The sequence below is a fragment of the Polyodon spathula genome, chromosome 14 (genome assembly GCF_017654505.1).
Source record: "Polyodon spathula isolate WHYD16114869_AA chromosome 14, ASM1765450v1, whole genome shotgun sequence".
In the NCBI taxonomy this organism is placed as follows: domain Eukaryota; kingdom Metazoa; phylum Chordata; class Actinopteri; order Acipenseriformes; family Polyodontidae; genus Polyodon; species Polyodon spathula.
This window is the reverse complement of record NC_054547.1, coordinates 27481197-27499522: the sequence shown is the minus strand read 5'-3', so window position 1 is coordinate 27499522 and position 18326 is coordinate 27481197. Positions and strand designations below refer to the sequence as shown.

General features: G+C 37.3%; 1 protein-coding gene across 2 annotated transcripts in view; it reads left to right on the top strand.

Annotated features, from left to right (window-relative positions):
• The window catches only part of LOC121326989 (fibronectin type III domain-containing protein 3B-like), a 247757-nt gene that overhangs the window by 217586 nt on the left and 11845 nt on the right, over positions 1 to 18326 (top strand). For both annotated transcript variants that reach the window (XM_041270704.1, XM_041270703.1), the window contains 3 exons: positions 11024 to 11239; positions 16657 to 16823; positions 17340 to 17467. In XM_041270704.1, the coding sequence (XP_041126638.1) occupies positions 11024 to 11239; positions 16657 to 16823; positions 17340 to 17467 (511 nt within the window). The remainder of the gene's footprint in view (positions 1 to 11023; positions 11240 to 16656; positions 16824 to 17339; positions 17468 to 18326) is intronic.

Below are 18326 nucleotides of genomic sequence, written 5' to 3'. Positions count from 1 at the left end.
TTGTATCATTATTAATAATCAAAGTTGCACACTCATTTCTTGAAAGAGACATTATAACATAACACTTCCACATTGATCTGCAGCATAGCTGGTTATTTGGTTGTGATGAATCTTGCTACAGCACACATAAGTCATTACCTAAAGATATGTTGGAATTTGGAATTTATTCAAAGGTAATTCCTGAATCAATACCTGATTAGGAAATAAGGCAATCTTGTTTATCAACGTGTATTTGTGATTAAAGTCCAAAGCAATGTGACAATACATCTGTGTAAAAATTGATAAAATGTAACTGATAAAATATTGCTCCCGTAAAATATTGCTCCCGTAGCAGTTGAATATTGTATTACTTCTTAATGCTAATGTTATTTTAAGCAAGAATGCATAACAGAGTTAATTAAATAATTGTCCCATTCATTATCACTATTGTAAACATCTGTTTGCATTTTAGGTATGTCAACAGGCCTTTAACTATAATTATGTTTATATTTTATCAGGGTGTCGATATAAAACAAAACAAAACCAAAAAAAACATGTCTATTAATTTAGTACTGATTTTAGCAAAAGATTATCCTTTATTACAAATGCTCAAGTAAGACTTGACATTCATGAATCCTCAGCTGTTTCTAAACCAGATTTCTGTGATCCAGATAGGAATAATCCTGCTTTAGACAAAAGCCAGGTTGGCTCTGAAAACCACTATTCAAAATTCTGTCTGTTATACTGATAACAACAAATCACATTTTTAATAAGAGCTCTTAATGCCTTGATAAATATATAAAAGCTGTTTCAAACCCCTTTTTGGGGGTAAATACACATTTGTTACATTCAGTACAGTACATAGTTACTTAGACATTACAATATTTTGTTGTTGTTTTTAATTCATAGTGCATCAGTTGCTAAAGTAGAATGTAACTATCCCTCTTTTGTTGAAAGTAGATTAATGTGCGCCTGCTTGAATTACACTAATGATGCCTCTGGGGTTTGATTTTTATTGTTCTGAAATGAATTGGCACATGTCAGTGTCGCCTGTTCATTCCCAAATCCTGGTTTACTTAATCTGCAGCAGATGCTTTTTTGGTTATAATTGCTCATTTTTAAAATGAGAAAAAAGCCTCAATAAACTAGATCATTACAGTTTTATACGGTATGTGCAAAAGAAATGTAGCAGCTAAGCAGCATACAGTATGTACAATTATTTTTTTAAGCTACCAAAACTCATAACATTGTTTAAACTACTGTACCCGAGCACTTCATCTGTTTTTAGGCTACCAAGTTACTGAGTAGAGCCTGGGAAATGTCGGGCCAATTTTACATAGGAACCTGCCAACCACGATCCCCTTGTACTCAGTTCCAACACATCATTGATCAAAATTGCAATTAGAAGTATTCTGTTAAAATGAGCTTCTCACAGTGGCAACAAATGACTTAAATTGAAGTCCCTGTTAGTCAATGAAAATGGCTTTAAATGAGAGCAGTTGAGCAACCACAAGAACTAATATGTCTCTAAAATAGCAATTGCCATTCCAATTACTTCCAAGAAATTGGAATTGAAATTGGGAATTGGTTTTAAAAAGGAATTGGAAATGGAGTTGGAATTGAAAAACAGGAATTTATCCCAACCCTGACCATGAAATTAAGCTTTTTACTTCTTTGTAAAACCTAAATGAAAAAATTTTAGCTCAAAGGACGACTACCAACTGCTGTTCTATTTTGATTCTACAACTAGTACACATGGTATCTTAATTTTTTTGTATGCAGCTACATCGAGGTGAACGGTAGTTCCTCCGTCAAGTTACAGTGAAGCACAAGAACTGCCGGTGACTATCTATACAGCACGGATAGTTGACATGTTTTCAGGGTATTGTCACAGCAAAAGTAAATTAGCCAAAAGCACCATTCCACATTTAATTTGTAGTTCCCAACATAAGTCACCAAAGGAAGGTAAAAATGTCCATCTCCTCCCTGCACCGGACAAGTGGAAGAAAGCACAGCTTGGTGTGTGGCGCCAGGAGAAGCCGTGGCGCTCAGAGAGGGAGTGGGATGAGGTCATCCAGGTGGTCATCCATCCACTGGCAGAGTCCCGCGCTGCCAGAGGGAGAGTACACCATGCCGCCAAGGAGAGAGTGTCCTATGCTGCCAGCGCCAAAGCCCCAGCAAGAGAGTGCCGAACGCTACCTCCTGAGAAAGAGAACCCCGCGCTGCAGCTGCCATCACAGAGCTCCACTCCACAACTGCCGTCTGAGAGAGAGTATCCTGCACCACCCAGGAAAGACTGTCCCACGCTGCCCAAGAGAAAGTGCCCCACACTGCCAGTGAGAGCATTGCACGCTGCACAGTGAAGTCAGCGAAAGAGAACCTCCCTCTGCCCGGAAGAGTCCTGCGCTACCAGAGAAAGAGACTACCTTGTGCCACCAAATCCCCAGAGAGAGTCCCTGCCACCAGATCCCCAGAGAGGGAGCCCAGCATTGCCATAGCCCCAGAAAGGGAGTCCAGCATTGCCAGAGCCCAAGAGAGAGAGCCCCGTACCGCCAGAGGCCCAGCGAGGGCACCCAGCACCTCCAGAGCCCCAGAGAGACATCCCTACACCAGCAGAGCTCCAGAGGGAGAGCCCAGCATCGGGGCCCTAGAGAGAGTGTCCCACGTTGTGGCTGCAGCACCCAGCCCTTGCCAAGCCAGGTTCCGAGGTTGCTGTTTGGGCTGTGCTATCTAGCCTATGCCCCGCTGTGTGGAGGGGGGCAGCGGTCCAAGAAAGCCCGGACTCAGGAGGGACTGCTGTCCAGTACTGGCATGGGGGTCTAGGATTGGTGGCTGCCCTAGAGCCCCGTGATTCGGCCCAGCTCCTGAAGTGGTCATCACGTTGCGGCGCCCTCAAACGTGCCACAAGGACCCATCCGTAGCTGTCCTCCACCCCGGCAAGCACACAGACTGCCACATTGGGACCAGTGCTTCCTGAAGCATTTGAGTAGGGGGCAGTATAATGGCGGGGCAGTTTAGTGCAGTCTGGCTTTAGGCAGAGTCATAGTACTGTATCCGCAACATTGAAAGTGATGAATGACATCAAAATGGCTTTGGATAAGAGATCAACCTGTGTGTCTCTGTTCATTGATCTGTCTAAGGCTTTTGATACAGTTGATCATCTACTTACCAAAAGGTTAGTAAATGCTGGTATTGGATTACAAGCAGCTCGGTGGTTTCAAAATTACCTTACTAATCGGTCACAGATTGTTAAATATGGAAATTTGATGTCAAACCCTGTTTTGTTAAACAAGGGAGTTCCTCAAGGATCAATTCTTGGCCCGTTATTGTTTGTATTATATATTAATAATATTGGCGATAACATTAAACACTGAAGGAACCATCTCTGTGCCGATGACACCATTCTATATTCATGCAATTCGTCCCTAACCTTGGCAGTTAGTAATTTACAATCTGATTTTGACTCCTTTCAAAAAGCTTTAATTGATTAAAAGCTTCTTTTAAATTCCAGTAAGACTAAAGCTATGGTGTTCTCTGCTGCAAGGAAAACCGCTCCCGTGACTCTGACTTTAGTTACTTTAGATCACAAGGACATTTGTTGATAAATACAAGTATTTCGGTATCTGGTTGGATAGGAATCTGGATTTTAAGGCTCATATTGAACATCTTGCAAAATAAATTTATGTTGGTTTTTTTGCACAGACTGAAATCTTGTTTTTCTATGGAAACAAGAGTCTTATTGCTTATATGTTTTTGCCGCAGTTTGACTATGGTGACGCAGTATATAGGTTTGCATCACCATCAACTTTAGGTAAATTGGACTTGCTATATCATGCAGCGTTAAGGTACATTGCAAATACAAGACTTAATACTCATCACTGTATATTATACGATTTGGTAGGCTGGACTTCTTTGGCTTTATGCAGATTGAAGCACTGGTATATTCTGCTATATAAGGCTATTCAATGAAAATTACCCATCACATTCTTTTTTGCATTTTAAAATCCCAAATATGCGTACTGAGCCTGGTAAAGGATCCTTTGCTTATTTAGCTCCAGTCCAGTCCAAACTAAAGCTGCAGACCCAGATATCTCTATTGCAATTTAACAGTAAACTGCATGATTTTGTGACTGAGAGTTGTACTTGTTTTAAATAGTTGACTACTTTTGTGTATTTTGATTATTGTTTTAAATGTGATTTGCCTGTGTCTTAATTGTATTTTATTGTGTATTTGTTCTTGTTGTCCGGTTGACTTGTTGCTACCTGCCTCTCACTTGTAAAATAGGTTTTAATCTCAATGTGACTACCTAGTTAAATAAAGGATAAATAAAAATATACACATTTGGGACTGCTTGGGACTGGACTCATGGAGGGTGGGGGAGTCGGTGCGGGAGTGTTAGTGTATTGCTGTGAGTAGAAGCGTATTTTGTGTCTAGGCAGTGCTGGCGTGCTGCCAGGGGTGTCACATGCACAGTGCAGCTGCATGTAGATGGGGTCTATGTTGACTGCACTGTGATGTGTGCTTGGTTCTGCCAACCAGGGGGCTGAGCTGTCTGAGCGATTGGACCGTGTGTATGTAAATGTACCCCTGTGTGTGTGTGAGCAAACAGGGCTCGGGGGATCACTATTTAGGAGCTGCCTGCGTGCAGCTCGTGGTCATGTTGTAGTTTTCATGCAGCGGTGTTTCCTGGAGCTATTTTTCTGAGCTAAACCATTCAATAAGAGAGCATCCATTTGCCTGCTGTTCCAACGCTTCAATAAAAATAGCAGTTTTCACTGCTTTAAAATCCATTCTATGCCATCTCCATTTCTTCCTGCTGCGGACCAGATATACTGCCACTGCAATATATAGCAGATTGTTAAGTATGTGGAGTGTGAATTGAATGTATTGATTGCTAGATTACTATTTGTAGTAATCAGATAAAGTGTTAAATGACAATGAGTACCGGGTGCATTTAGTCCTGCTTTCAATATGCTCTGATGACAACATGTCGAAACGCATCAGCGTACCTGTTCTTATCTTGTTTTAATGAATAAAATATGAATAATTGACACACTTTTGGATTGTAGACTTGAGTTAGCGGGATTGTCTTTTCTCTTTGGCGGTGGCAACATCTAAGAAGTGTTTCCTATTTAATGTTTTTAATCAGACACTTTGTGTCTGATTAAATGGACTGAGACATCTCTGTAGTGCCAGCATATACAGACAGCAAAAGGTGGCTCTACTAAATATTAATGTGTGAGGGTTGAATACATATGCAAGCAAGATATTTCAGTTTTTTATTTTTCTTAAAAATATTTCCTAACATAAAACCAATGTCACCTTACAATAATTGATTCTGAGTTTCAGTGTTTAAAAATAAAATATCAAACAGAACGAAATTTCAATGTACCATTTGTAATTCGGTAATATGAGAGAATTGGTCAGGGGTCTGAATACCTTTGGAAGCCACTGTGTGTGTGTGTGTGTGTGTGTGTGTGTGTGTGTGTGTGTGTGTGTGTGTATATATACACTGATGCACAAAAGAAACATAACACTCGGGTCTAATGGATTTAATCAAATATTTTAAACAGAGATATCAAACAAAATCACAGAAAATGTGAACAAAAATACAGACTAAAGAATCATAATAAGTTTTCAGTATAAAACGTGACACACTGTCAACATGAAAACATTACAAAGTTAATATCGGGTATGAACTCCCTGAGCATTAACACAGGTTTGGCAGCGTTAATACACACACACACACACATATATATATATAACACACATGGTTCCACACAACATGCAAGATGTGGTATTCACCCCTACCAACAATGTCACATTTTGTTGAATTAAAAATAATGTGTGCACAGTTTTTCAAACTAACTTTTTTTATTCAAAGCTGTAGTGGTTAAACTGAACACTGTTATATGAGGAGGAGGTTAAATGTCAGCCAAACTTGCAAAGAAAATGTACAAAATTAAATTTACTGGTTACATAAGTATTCAGCCCCTTAAGTATTTGGTAGAAGCACCTTTTGCAGGAATTACTGCTATGAATCTTTTTGGATAGGCCTCTACTAGCTTTGCACAGTAGGATGGTGAAATTTTTGCCCATTCTTCACAGGAAAATTGCTCCAGTTTGTTTGGGATTGTCGATGGACTACAATCTTCAAGTCTTGCCATATGTTTTCGATTGGATTCAAGTCAGGACTTTTATTGGGCCACTCAAGAACATTAATTCACTTATTGTTCAACCACTCCAGTGTGACTTTATCTTTGTACTTCGTGTTATTGTCCTGCTGAAATGTGAATTTCCTCCCCAGTTTCAGTCTTGGCAGACCATACTTTCCTCAAGGATTCGCCTGTACTTTGCACCATCCAATCTCTCCTCTATCCTGACAAGCTTCCCAGTCCCTGCTGAAGAGAAGCATCCCCATAACATGATGCTTCCACCGCCATGCTTGACAGTTGGGATGGTGTTGACAGGGTGATGTGCAGTGTTGTGCTTGCGCCAGATTTAATGCTTGGAATTCAGACCAAAAAGTTCAATTTTTGTCTTGTCCGACCACAAAACCTTTTTCCACATGTCCGTAGTATCATCTTCATGGTTTTTCATAAATTCCATACGTGCTTTAAGACAGGCCAGCTTTGTGTAGGGACTGGCTTATTGTTGATGTGTGAACACTGACTCCCATCTCAGACAGAGAACTTTGCAGATCTGTCAAGGTCATTGTTGGCTTCAGAGTGACATGGCAAACCAGTTTCCAGCTTGCCTGGCTGCTCAGTTTGGGAGGACAACCTGATCTGGGTAGTGTCTGGGTGGTATGAATCCTCTTCCACTTCTTAATGATGGATTTCACTGTACTGAGAGGGATAATCAGAGCCTTTGAAACATTCTTGTACCCTTCTCCTGCTATGTGCCTCTCCACCACTTCATCCCTGACTTGTTTCGAAAGGTCCTTGGTCTTCATGATTGCTTTGTTGGATCAGTACGTGAGTTGCAGCTTGAAAGTCTTTTTACACCTGAGGGAAATTATCTACAAGTTAAACCGCTGTGATTACACACAGGCTGAAACCATTTCACTAATGTTGTGACCTTTCAAACAAATCATTTGCACCTGAGCTGATTTAGGGCTTCAGTAGCAAAGGGGTTGAATACTTATACAACTGAGATTGATCTGTTTTTCTCTGTAAATCTTACTTATTTATATTCTATATTCAGTTTGTGTACATTCTACATGTAAAGTATAATTTGAAAGCGCCGTGGAGTACGCTCAGGTGCCAACAAAATGTGAAAACTTTGCAGGGGGGGTGAATACTTATGTTTGGTGTGTGTGTGTGTGTGTGTGTGTGTGTGTGTGTGTGTGTGTGTGTGTGTGTGTGTGTGTGTGTGTGTGTGTGTATATATATATATTATATATATATAAATATATATATATATATATATATATATATATTATCTATATAAACTTCGGGATTGATCAGGTATGAAGGTGAGGTTGATGTATTGGCGATATTTGATGTGAACCACAAATTTACATCTTAAACCACCAGACTAGGCTACTATTTATAGTTACCCTATCTAAACGGCAATACATTGCTTCAGGGTGAACAATTTTGCTATTCCCCAATTGTTTCGACTAACTTGTGTTTTTCAGGCACAATAAAAACGGATAGAACTTGTGTTTTTCAGGCACAATAAAACGTGGATCAAATGCATGAAAAACACAAGCCAAGTTGGTAGAAACAATTAAATGGCCGGGCACTTTGGATAACTTGCCTTTTTCTCACATTTCCAGAATTTTGTTTCAGATTCTACAACCATGTCAGTTAAGTTCCACTGCCACATTGTTTTAAACTATTGTCATATCATTGAGGCATATATTTTTCACATTTCCATTTGACTTAATTTTGCTCTGATTTGACATTGGCGTTATATAACCGCTCCCGGATGGTTAATAATTGCAAACCAAAATAGTTTGTTCATGAGTTTAACTAATGTGGGAGTATATCATATGCATATGAGGACATCATGACAGATGGTGTGCCTTGCATGTATACTTAATGCATTATTTTGGAAAAGATATCAAATTAATATCATGATTTACTGAGTTAGGGTCCATTGCTGAAATGAGCTAGTTCCATAAAACATTATAACATACAGCTGTGTATGTACACCTCCATTCAGGAACATTTGTGTTTCAAGAATAAACCAAAAAAAAAAAAAAAAAAAAAAAACTGTAATGGCATCTGTTAAATATGAATATAAAGACTTTTAAATGTAAAATAAATTTAATTTAAAATAACATTTTAAATAAAAAGTTCTCAGTAATATTATACAACTTTTTTTTTTAACAGATGTACTTTCATTTATGACATCATTATTCCCACAGTAACATTGTTATTCCTCAAATCATTCCCCAGAACAGAACCATTTCTTCCTATGGATGCTGAAATGCGTCACGATCTTATACACTTTCACCACCAATTAACGTTTCAAATCACAGTTGATTAATAGGATGGACCCAGGGTGTTAGTATTCTAATTATTCTTAAACTACCTTATTCAAAGGAACATTAGCTACAAAAAATAAATAAATGAGCTCTGTAAAATCAGAGCCAAAAACAGACTTTTGTTGATAATAAATACAATTGACATCTCAATTTGAGAACACTGTATTTAAAAAAAAATAAAATAAAACCGCAGGACACTCATAAAGGTACAAGTCGCACCTAAACTACTTTACAGACTGACTGTAGATGTTGCCTCAAAGTAGGCGTTAACATGGAACACGTTTTTTTTTTTTCTTGTATTAGTTTCACAGAGGATTTACATTCAGAAAATGACATTGTATCCCTGAAGGTATTCATTTATATAATTCTGTGCTGGATGCAACCAGGTTATCCTACATCCACAATGTATATCAGATTGCAAAAACAACTTCATCTATCTCTGCCATTGCTTTCATGAAGCCATTAGAATACATTACAGGTTGATTTGTTGGATATTAAAAGGTGTTTCTGGAAAGCACTGCACAAGGTTATCTTCATACCAAGTGGTTGGGAAATGTGGGTTTTATCTAAATACAGAGCAATTCCACCTTACTAAAAATATATCTACCAGAAATAGTGAATGTGCGTTTCATAGATCAACACGTCCTATTGCCTTAAAGCCAGCTCCTCATGATTTCGATTTGCAATTGAAATTGTTTCTGGAAAGAGATTAAGAACTATAAAACAGGAGGATATTGCCCATGAAAAGTTTTGTATTTGTGGTACAAACTTTAGAAATAAAATAATGTTTTAGGGTAAAAATAATTCAGCTTCCTAAATGCACAGCACATGGATATAAAATTGAAAGCAATACATATAGGAGTTGCACTTTACAGAATGCTTGAAACAGTAAGTCTATGAAACAATAACCAGATTCACAAAACTAAATTACATGACACAAATCGAGTAGACACCTGAGTATTTGACATGTGCTCGTGTTGGAACCTGGAAACCCTTTGCTTATGGAAGTATAATACCCCAAAGATCAGGCCGACCTCATAATCAAATGTTCAGTTTAAATAAACTCACATCGGAGCATCTGCTCTTGGGCACTTCATTTTAAAGCACAATTCTAAACACACATCACTGTCAAGCTGAGCAAAAACTGTAATGGTTATGTCGTTTTTATAAAATCCCTTTGTATCAAAATAGCTTGATCCTGTCTTCTTCGAATTACAGTATGCAGCTTTCACTACAACACTTAAGCAAAGCTGTTTTCTTTTTAATTCTTCAGAGCAGATTTAACATGGTAATTTGTTGACCAATTTGGAGATAAACCACACTTATTCATGTACAGTGTAAAAACAGTTTTTGATGACAGCTAGATTCAGATTTTCAATTTTTAGTGACATGATCAGTACGCTACTCTAATGGAAACATATTTATATAATAGCAAACAAATGTCCCACTCAGTTGTGCATTAAGGTCTTTACAGTTATTGAAAATACTGAGACAGGGATACCAAGATATTTAGGAAGCAATGAGTCGCGGTGATGGTTTGGTCTACCTATACTGGTACCTTGCCAGGATTTTACAGCACTGGGAAAATCATCTTGGATTGCATTAACCACTTCTCTATGGTTAGGATTATCCCAAGTGAGGTAAAAATCATCAGAAAAATGATGTCTCAGTCAGTAAATGTAAACAGGAATAGCTGAACCGTGAATGTATACGTGTTATACCAATGTATCACATTGGTAAACATTATTGTAACACATTTACAATAAGTGACATCAATTCAATCTTTAGGAACTTATTAAAAAGACACTGTTATATAATCTTTGTCATCTCCACAGCAAACATATTCACTAATGTGTCCATTTTAAGTGCAATATTCAAAATTCAAAATCTCGTTCCTGTGCCTGCTATCAATTAAATTTATTTGAAAAGAAAAATAAATAAATAAAACCAATTGCATCAAAAGGACAACACGTAACATCCTGGATGTTGCAGTGTGGTCCACTTCACATTAAACCGTACAGCAGTACAGCTCATGGTTTTTCAGTGTTTACTGAATATAAGGAGTATGTCATGGCCAAACTGAAATATTGGATTGTTTTTATTATTAGAAGTTTGTTAGAAATTACCTTGTGACATACACTGTGACATGGGCTTGAAAAGTAGGCAAGGTATATTTAAAAATCAATATTCAATTGTTACTTTCCCCTTACATTTGATGACGTTTTTTATTCCAAGCAGTTTTGGGTTCTGTTGCTCTCTATTGAGTTATTATAATTGTTAATTCAATTTGTCTTACCTAGATTAGAGATTGCTTTGAGCTTTTCCAACTCAGAATGATTTCAATGATTACCATAAAATAGCAAGGGAAATATAAAAGATGAATACAAAATGTCAGTTAAAATCAATTATATTTCATCAATAATCGTTAAAACACTACAGTGCTGAATTTAGAAATACTAAAAGATGAATACATTTGATGACCACCATTGAAACTAGAAATCTTTTTCACTGTTTTTAAAAGTTTCTGTCTGCTTTCGTGTGTGCAGCTTCAGGATCCAGGCTGTGAATGGGATCGGAGCGGGTCCCTTCAGCCAGACAGTGCAGGGCACGACCAGGCCGCTGCCTCCCGCACCCCCCCGGCTCGAGTGCGCTGCAGCCGGACCCCAGAGCCTCAAACTCAAGTGGGGAGACAACAACACCACCAAAGTGCTCATCTCGGACGACATGGTGTACGTGCTTCAAATCGAGGACAAAAACAGAGGGTGAGGCAAACCGAGTTGTGTGCTTTTGGTTTTCTTTAATGCTATGTATTGTATGAATAGAGGCTAATGTTGTAAATAAGTGAATGAAAAAAACAGCACTGAAGTCCACGCTTGGGGAGCTAAAGTGAGCTGGTACTCAATGCTTAGGAAGTCTAGTACATCAGATGACTTCTTAACAATTGCTTTGCATTGAATACAGTGGAATTAAGCAGTAAGGCATACTAGGGAGTGGGATGCTATGCATTATATTAACCGCATGGCTTCCACCACATGATAGTAACCAGTACACCATTATGACAGGCATTATATATTTTTGTAAAGGAAGCCTCCCCATACATTGGTACAGTTCACCCCCACCCCCCAATCTCGAGGCTTCCTTGCCCGTTTATCTACAATAATACCAAAACAATAAACACTTAATTTCCATTCTCGCTACAACCTGGTTATATATTTACTAAATACATAAATACAATGAAAAAAGTAATTAAAAAGGTATCAAAACAATTTGAAATATTAACGTGTTCCTACTTATTATGATAAAGTTTATACTGGAAGTTTTATTGGTTGTGTAATATTTGCAGACATATCTGGAGTGTTTCCCATAAGCAAATTCAAGCATATTGAGATTCTTTGTTACTGGCCACTCATCCTGAGCACTAGAATGTTTTTTTTCAACACAAAAACATGTTGCTGTAAATTGTATATAGTCAACATGTTTTTTTTTAGTTTGTAACCAACCCTGTCCATTATTTAATGTTCTCCGGATATTTGTATAATCCAACCACCTCTTATTTTTATTGCAATCTTAAAAATAACACAGCCATTTTCTCCTAAGACAGTTACTAAATAAACATCAGATACAGCAGATAACATCAGCCTATATTTTGGCATATGAGCAAATTGCTGGGCAATTAGCGCATAGTGGAAAAACCAGGCACCTTTTTTAACTGAAAGTAAACTAAAGCAGAGTTTTCAGTAAATCAAGCTTAATGGAACATGCAGTAATTCACTGCACTCTCAAGTTAAATTTGAAAAGAAAAACACTTAAAAAAGTCAACATGTACTACAACGTAATTGCCGTGGAGCCAGTGGTTGCACCAGTGATTGATCACAATTTACACTGGACACACATTTGATTTCTGTTTTTTGATGCAGACGACACTTTTCCATACATGAAGAAAAAAATATTCTACTATTTCTTTTTTCGGTTTTGGTTCCTGAGCTGTAACATACTAAACATAATTTATAAATCGCTATGGACAGTCGCACTATATACCTATTTGGGTTGCAGTGTGTAACACAAAGTAGGCACTGCAGGGACAAGCAAGTTTCAAGGGGGTAGAAAGCTAGTGTACCAACAGCTTAAACTACTAAGGTCTGAAAAAGTAGACAGCGCAGAAAGTTTATGGCACCGTGTAGAAAACAAACACGTGAACTATAGGTTAGGGTATGTTTAAACGTGGCTTAAAAGGGTAGATTCAGGTGTTGACTGATTTGTACATACTTAACTGGGCTTGGAAAGGGTTCATAAATCCTAATGCCAGTGGCATGGCTCATTTATAGTAATATAAACACTTGATCCATCCACCAACCTCTTGTTAAACTGAAAGACTTAGAGCATACTGTCCATCTATATAAACAGTATAGAGTATTAAAAGTAGTTGTAAAAACTGCTTTAGAGATACATAATTATGCGACACGTCCAGGTTGATGAAGGCTGTGCTATATGTAGGCAAACTAAAGGTTACTGGTGCAGCATACACAGATAGTGATGCATTGCAGGCTCATAGCCTCTCAGTACCTCTTTCACTTGGACTTTTTCCATAACCTCTGTCAGCTCACTTCATAGCAATATGAATTTGTAAAACATAACAAGGACAAGGCAAGGTGAGGGCACTGTGGTATAAGGAGCAGGGAATGAGTTTGACCAGCCATAAATCACAGCTAGATTTAAATTATAGCAAACCTTGGTTTGCTATTTAGCAACACTGATGAGCAGAGTGAGATTGATCTGTTTACCAAAAAACAAGCTGTTAATGGAGAATTGACTTTGTAATATATAATTGCAAACCCAGTGGTTTGACAAGTCTGCGTGAGGACATGCTGTGGATGAAGCTTGTGTTAATCCACTTTTTCGAGGATATGGTTTGTTGCAGACATACTTATTAAAACTGGAAGTATAAGATTCAAAGATTTGATATTTGGCTCCCAAGTGACTACATTTCAATCTGAAGGAAATCGAATATAACCAGCCTGCTTCAATAAGAATACCATTCATCTTGGAGATTATTTTCAAAGGACAAATTCACCTTGACACTGACATTCAACATACAGCCAGAAGCATTTGCTTGACCCATATTTCTGGAGCATCGACTGTATGTACAACACAGCAGTATTATTCTTATTTTGTACACTTGTACGCATTAGTCTGTAAAGTTTTTTGTCTCCTTCCATTAAACAGTATCTTCTATTCTTGTAAGCACTGCATCATTATTACAGAGCAGTGCAGTTTAACTTTCTCTTCCTCTTATTCTAGCGACACAGGCGTATTGCCTTGGAGTTTTACAGTTTACAATTAAAGCAATTGACAAATCCATCTCAGTATCTGAATAAAAAAAGCCCTCTGGTAGGTTTAGATAAAGGAGCAGTATTTAATCACATCCTGTTACAAGAATGTTTTTCCCTTCAGCTTTTAAATTACAGAGCATGGCAGGAAAGCACTTTCCGTTTGACAAAGACAACATTGGTTCTTAGGGAGTTATGGAGGCAAGCAGCAATAGCTTTTGTACACCAAATTGCCTTCATCCAATATATTTCTTCAAAGGCTCTGTGATTTAGGCACACATTGTAAAGAGTGGAGCAATACAAGCCATGCTGTGTTTGATGCAATATCCAATATATGGATTTAGTAAAAACCTGGTGGATTTTAAATGCTAATGAAGGTGTTTGAAAGGTCAGAGACAGCTCTGTTCCTTTAAAAAGAAACACTTGATAGAACATGTAGGGGTGTGTTAAATGGCTGCAGCGGGTTGTATAGGAATGAATCTTGTCAGGCTGTGATTCAAATTGAATCAAGAGGTGCAATTCGATTTTAGGTTCCAATCTCACGCTTGGAAGGAAGGAACTGTTTTTTCACAGAGGAGGTTGAGGAAATTAATACACATCCAACACAGCTAAGCTTAGGTGGTTGCTAATATGTGAAATGTAGCGATGTAAGTTATCCAGAACTTTGATATAAAGCTGTTTAAATATTTTTTTTTTATTTGGACCAAGTAAGTTCCAAACTCATTCAATAGTGCAGATTGCTACCTGGGAATGTTTTAATGAGACAGATATCCTAGGAAACTTTTGTCATTTTTGCAGTCTTGGAAACAGAACATGTCAACGAAGCGCCCATTTATAAAAGCTGGTCAGATCTGCTGTCTTGCCCCTTGTGACTGAAACTGGGTTGCATTTAAGAGAAATACAGGAAGGAATATGATTCAGCACTAGGCAGTTTTAATGCAAACAACAGTACAAAAATAAAATTGTGTTTTAAAAAGATTTAGATTTTCTTGAAAGGTTTCACAGTCTAAAAATACATTCTTTTAAACAGCCTGCCTTTGTTACTTGCCCTGTCAAATTAATTGTGGGTCAATAATATTTCCTTTCACTTTAAAAAAAAAAAAAAAAAAAAAAAAAAATAATTTGCAGCACTGACATTTAAATTACAAAAGGAATGAGTAACACTATTCAGTGAGTGCATTACATGACATTAACTAAAATGTGTTTTGTTGTTGTTGTTATGCAGTCTACTTTAAATTTGAAGTCTGCTTCTACAGTAACTATTCTTGTGCAAGATTACTGTAGGCTGATGTATTGGAATGGTACATACAGTATGCTGCATTTATCGCTAGACTTTAAAGATTGTTTCTCTAGAATTCTACAATAGGCATTCTTGACCTTGTTTCTGTGTATCATGGCCTGTTGGGTTATGGGAGATATCTTTGTAACCGCAATGGGATAATTACATTACGAAAGCACTATGTTTTTGTACATTCAAATGTAAAAATGAACAGTGACGTACACTATCCAAAAGCATACATTTTTTCAGAAGGCCATCATTCCGTGCACCAGTCTAAATAGTATTTTTCTTTTTTTCCAGGATCTAATAAACAAGCAGTGTTCTGTAGCATAGCACATACCCAGGATACAGTACAGTTCTTTTCAGGTCATTTAATCATTTACCTTTTAAGTTGCCTAAGCTATTTAATGGATGTCTATCAACAGTATAGCCACAAGCAAATTAACCTAATTGGGGGAAAAGAGAAGAAACTACAAGGATCTTCGCATTTAAAGAGACAGTGAGAATAAATAAACAAACACAAAAAGCCTTCTCTTTTGGTATGTGCACTAAAGGTTTTCCTTAAAAAACATCAATCCATCAATAACTTAATGAGATTTAAATCACTTTAAAGAGTTAAAAGGTTTTTAAAAATATATATACTATGCACAAAATTTGTTTTAAATTGGTAACAATTGAGCAAGAACAGCTTATCTGGCAATGTGAGCAGTGTGGGTTCAGTAAAGGTTAGAGATTATATATTCTTGAAGTTTAAAATGACTCACTTGACAGTAATGGTTTTTCTCATCTGAAAGTTTTTAAAACAAGTATTGAATGATTTTTTTGTTTGTTTGTTTTTTGTGACCAGAAACCAAACAAATATTACATTTCAGCAGTTTTATAGACTGGTTTTATAACACCTCACACCAAATTCTAAACTTCTGGCCTTTTTGCCCAGGCTTTCCAACTGAAGCATGTCATAGATATTCAATTAAGTGAGACACAAGGTTGAATATCTGTTCTTCTTTTCCTTGTTATAAGGAGACAGCAACAATGCTAAAAAATAAAAAGAGGTTTATTTACTATTTATTTTTCATAATTGTAAAAGCAATAACATTTTTGGGAGATGCCATTTGAAAACATTTATATTGTTAAACAATATATGCTTAAAAGTCATTGTGGCTAGGAAAATAACTTCTTACTTCTGCTCAATATGTTTTAGGAAACAGATACTATACTAGGATACAGAAATCTGTGCCAACTTTATTAACCAACCAGCTGCTTCCCTGTTGAGTGTGTGCTTTGCTTAGCAACATGCTTAGTGACAAAGATACTGATGAGGTAAACTGACCTAGGAAGTGAAACCGTAACAGGCAAGCAAAAATATAGTTACCTTAGTGTAGCATCAGATATCATGCTTTGAAATGCAAGTACATGCTGTTAGATATATTTCCTTCAAAACTGCACATTTGAGACCTAGAAGTAGCAAAAGTGCACGATTGGCAAGATTTATGGAATTATTTCGTTAGCAACAACCACTTTAAACAAAGTTAGAAAACCTTAAATTTGATAAAACTACTGTGTCTTTTTTTAGGTTCATTACCATCTACAGAGGACCAAGTCATACTTACAAGGTACAGAGGTTGACAGAATCCACCAGCTACAGTTTCCGAATGCAGGCAGTCAGTGAAGCAGGAGAGGGCCCATTCTCCGAAGTGTACACCTTCAGCACAACCAAATCAGTCCCGCCGGCTGTCAAAGGTAAATACAAACACTTAGAATTCCAGGAACTACAGCACATTGCATACAATACATTCACATTTATAAGATAGATTATGCATGATTGACTCAGGAGATTGTTCTGGTATTAACCATTGTGATGGTTCTTTTAAGCTACAGACAACATGTTTATTTTTTTTCATAGTTTGTCAACCACAACCACAGTAATAATTTTAAATCAAGGACTTTGTAAAGAGCATGCAGGAATATGGGCTTATGTCACTGTTTTTGTTTAATAAATATTTAGTCACTTTTTTCCCCTTATATTTTACTGAGAACTGGCAACAAGTCTTATGACAGCCCAAAGACAAAGTGACCTCTCTTCTCCAGAAAGTTTCCTTAACATAAACAAAATATTCTGAATGGTCTACTACCCAGCTACACAAGAAGCACCTGTCAGTGCAGATTCCTTAATGGCAGATCTGATGTTACTGCTCATTTTTCATTTACACTTTTTAGATAGCTGTAGTCTAATAGTTGGACATTTCTTGCTTTCAGCTCCCCGAGTGACCCAGTTAGAAGGAAACACATGTGAAGTCACGTGGGAGGCTATTCCACCAATGAGAGGCGACCCAGTAAGCTATACTCTACAGGTCTTGGTCGGGAGAGAATCAGAATACAAACAGGTGGGTGGGTCAGAAGAGAGCTGTATGATGTAAAGGAAAACTATTATCTTCATTTAGTAGAGTTTTGTTAGAATCATAATCTCTATTGTCATGAAGCCACTGCACCTGTTTGGATTAAAACTCTTTGTCAGTATCCTTACAATACCATATAAAACCATATTATTTGTATAGAATGACAAGATAGACTAATACAGCATTGCATATGATACCGATCTTGGCAGTCACCATTGTAGAAACTCATTTTAGAAGTTATTTTGCAAATATTCAAGGGTGAACTTGTAGGATGTCGTAGTTATTAATATCTGTTGCTGATTTTTGAAGTGGGCTTGACTGTCTGTGTATTCTGTAGTCTTAGAAAATGGGTAACACAACTGCACTTGTGAGATGGCCATCTAATTACCACGTTTGGAAACGTTTACAAAGAGTGGACGATTATTTATTCAGTGGCACCTGAATACCGTGTGATACCTGGAAAGTCTGAGTGGAGTATAGGCACACACACAGACACACACATGGAATTGGAACGAAAACATATGCAAAAAATACTTTTATACATTCCCATGATTCCAACAAAAAGATCAGATGGTGATGTTCCCAGAGTGATGGGTGATAAAAAAAAATGCTATTAAAAAAAAAAAAAAAGTCTGAAACATCACACTTAGAAGATGCCCAGTTTAAAGCTGCAATGAAGGTTATTGTTATTGAAAAAAGCAATCAGTAATAACCAATATCATGACCACACCATATTGCTAATTCAGTAGATTGGCAGATGATAAAATGCATTACGGTGTAGTTGCTGATATCTCCCTGACACCGCTTGTATGCTGTGCTCGTCAGTGTGTAAACTGCATCCAACCCA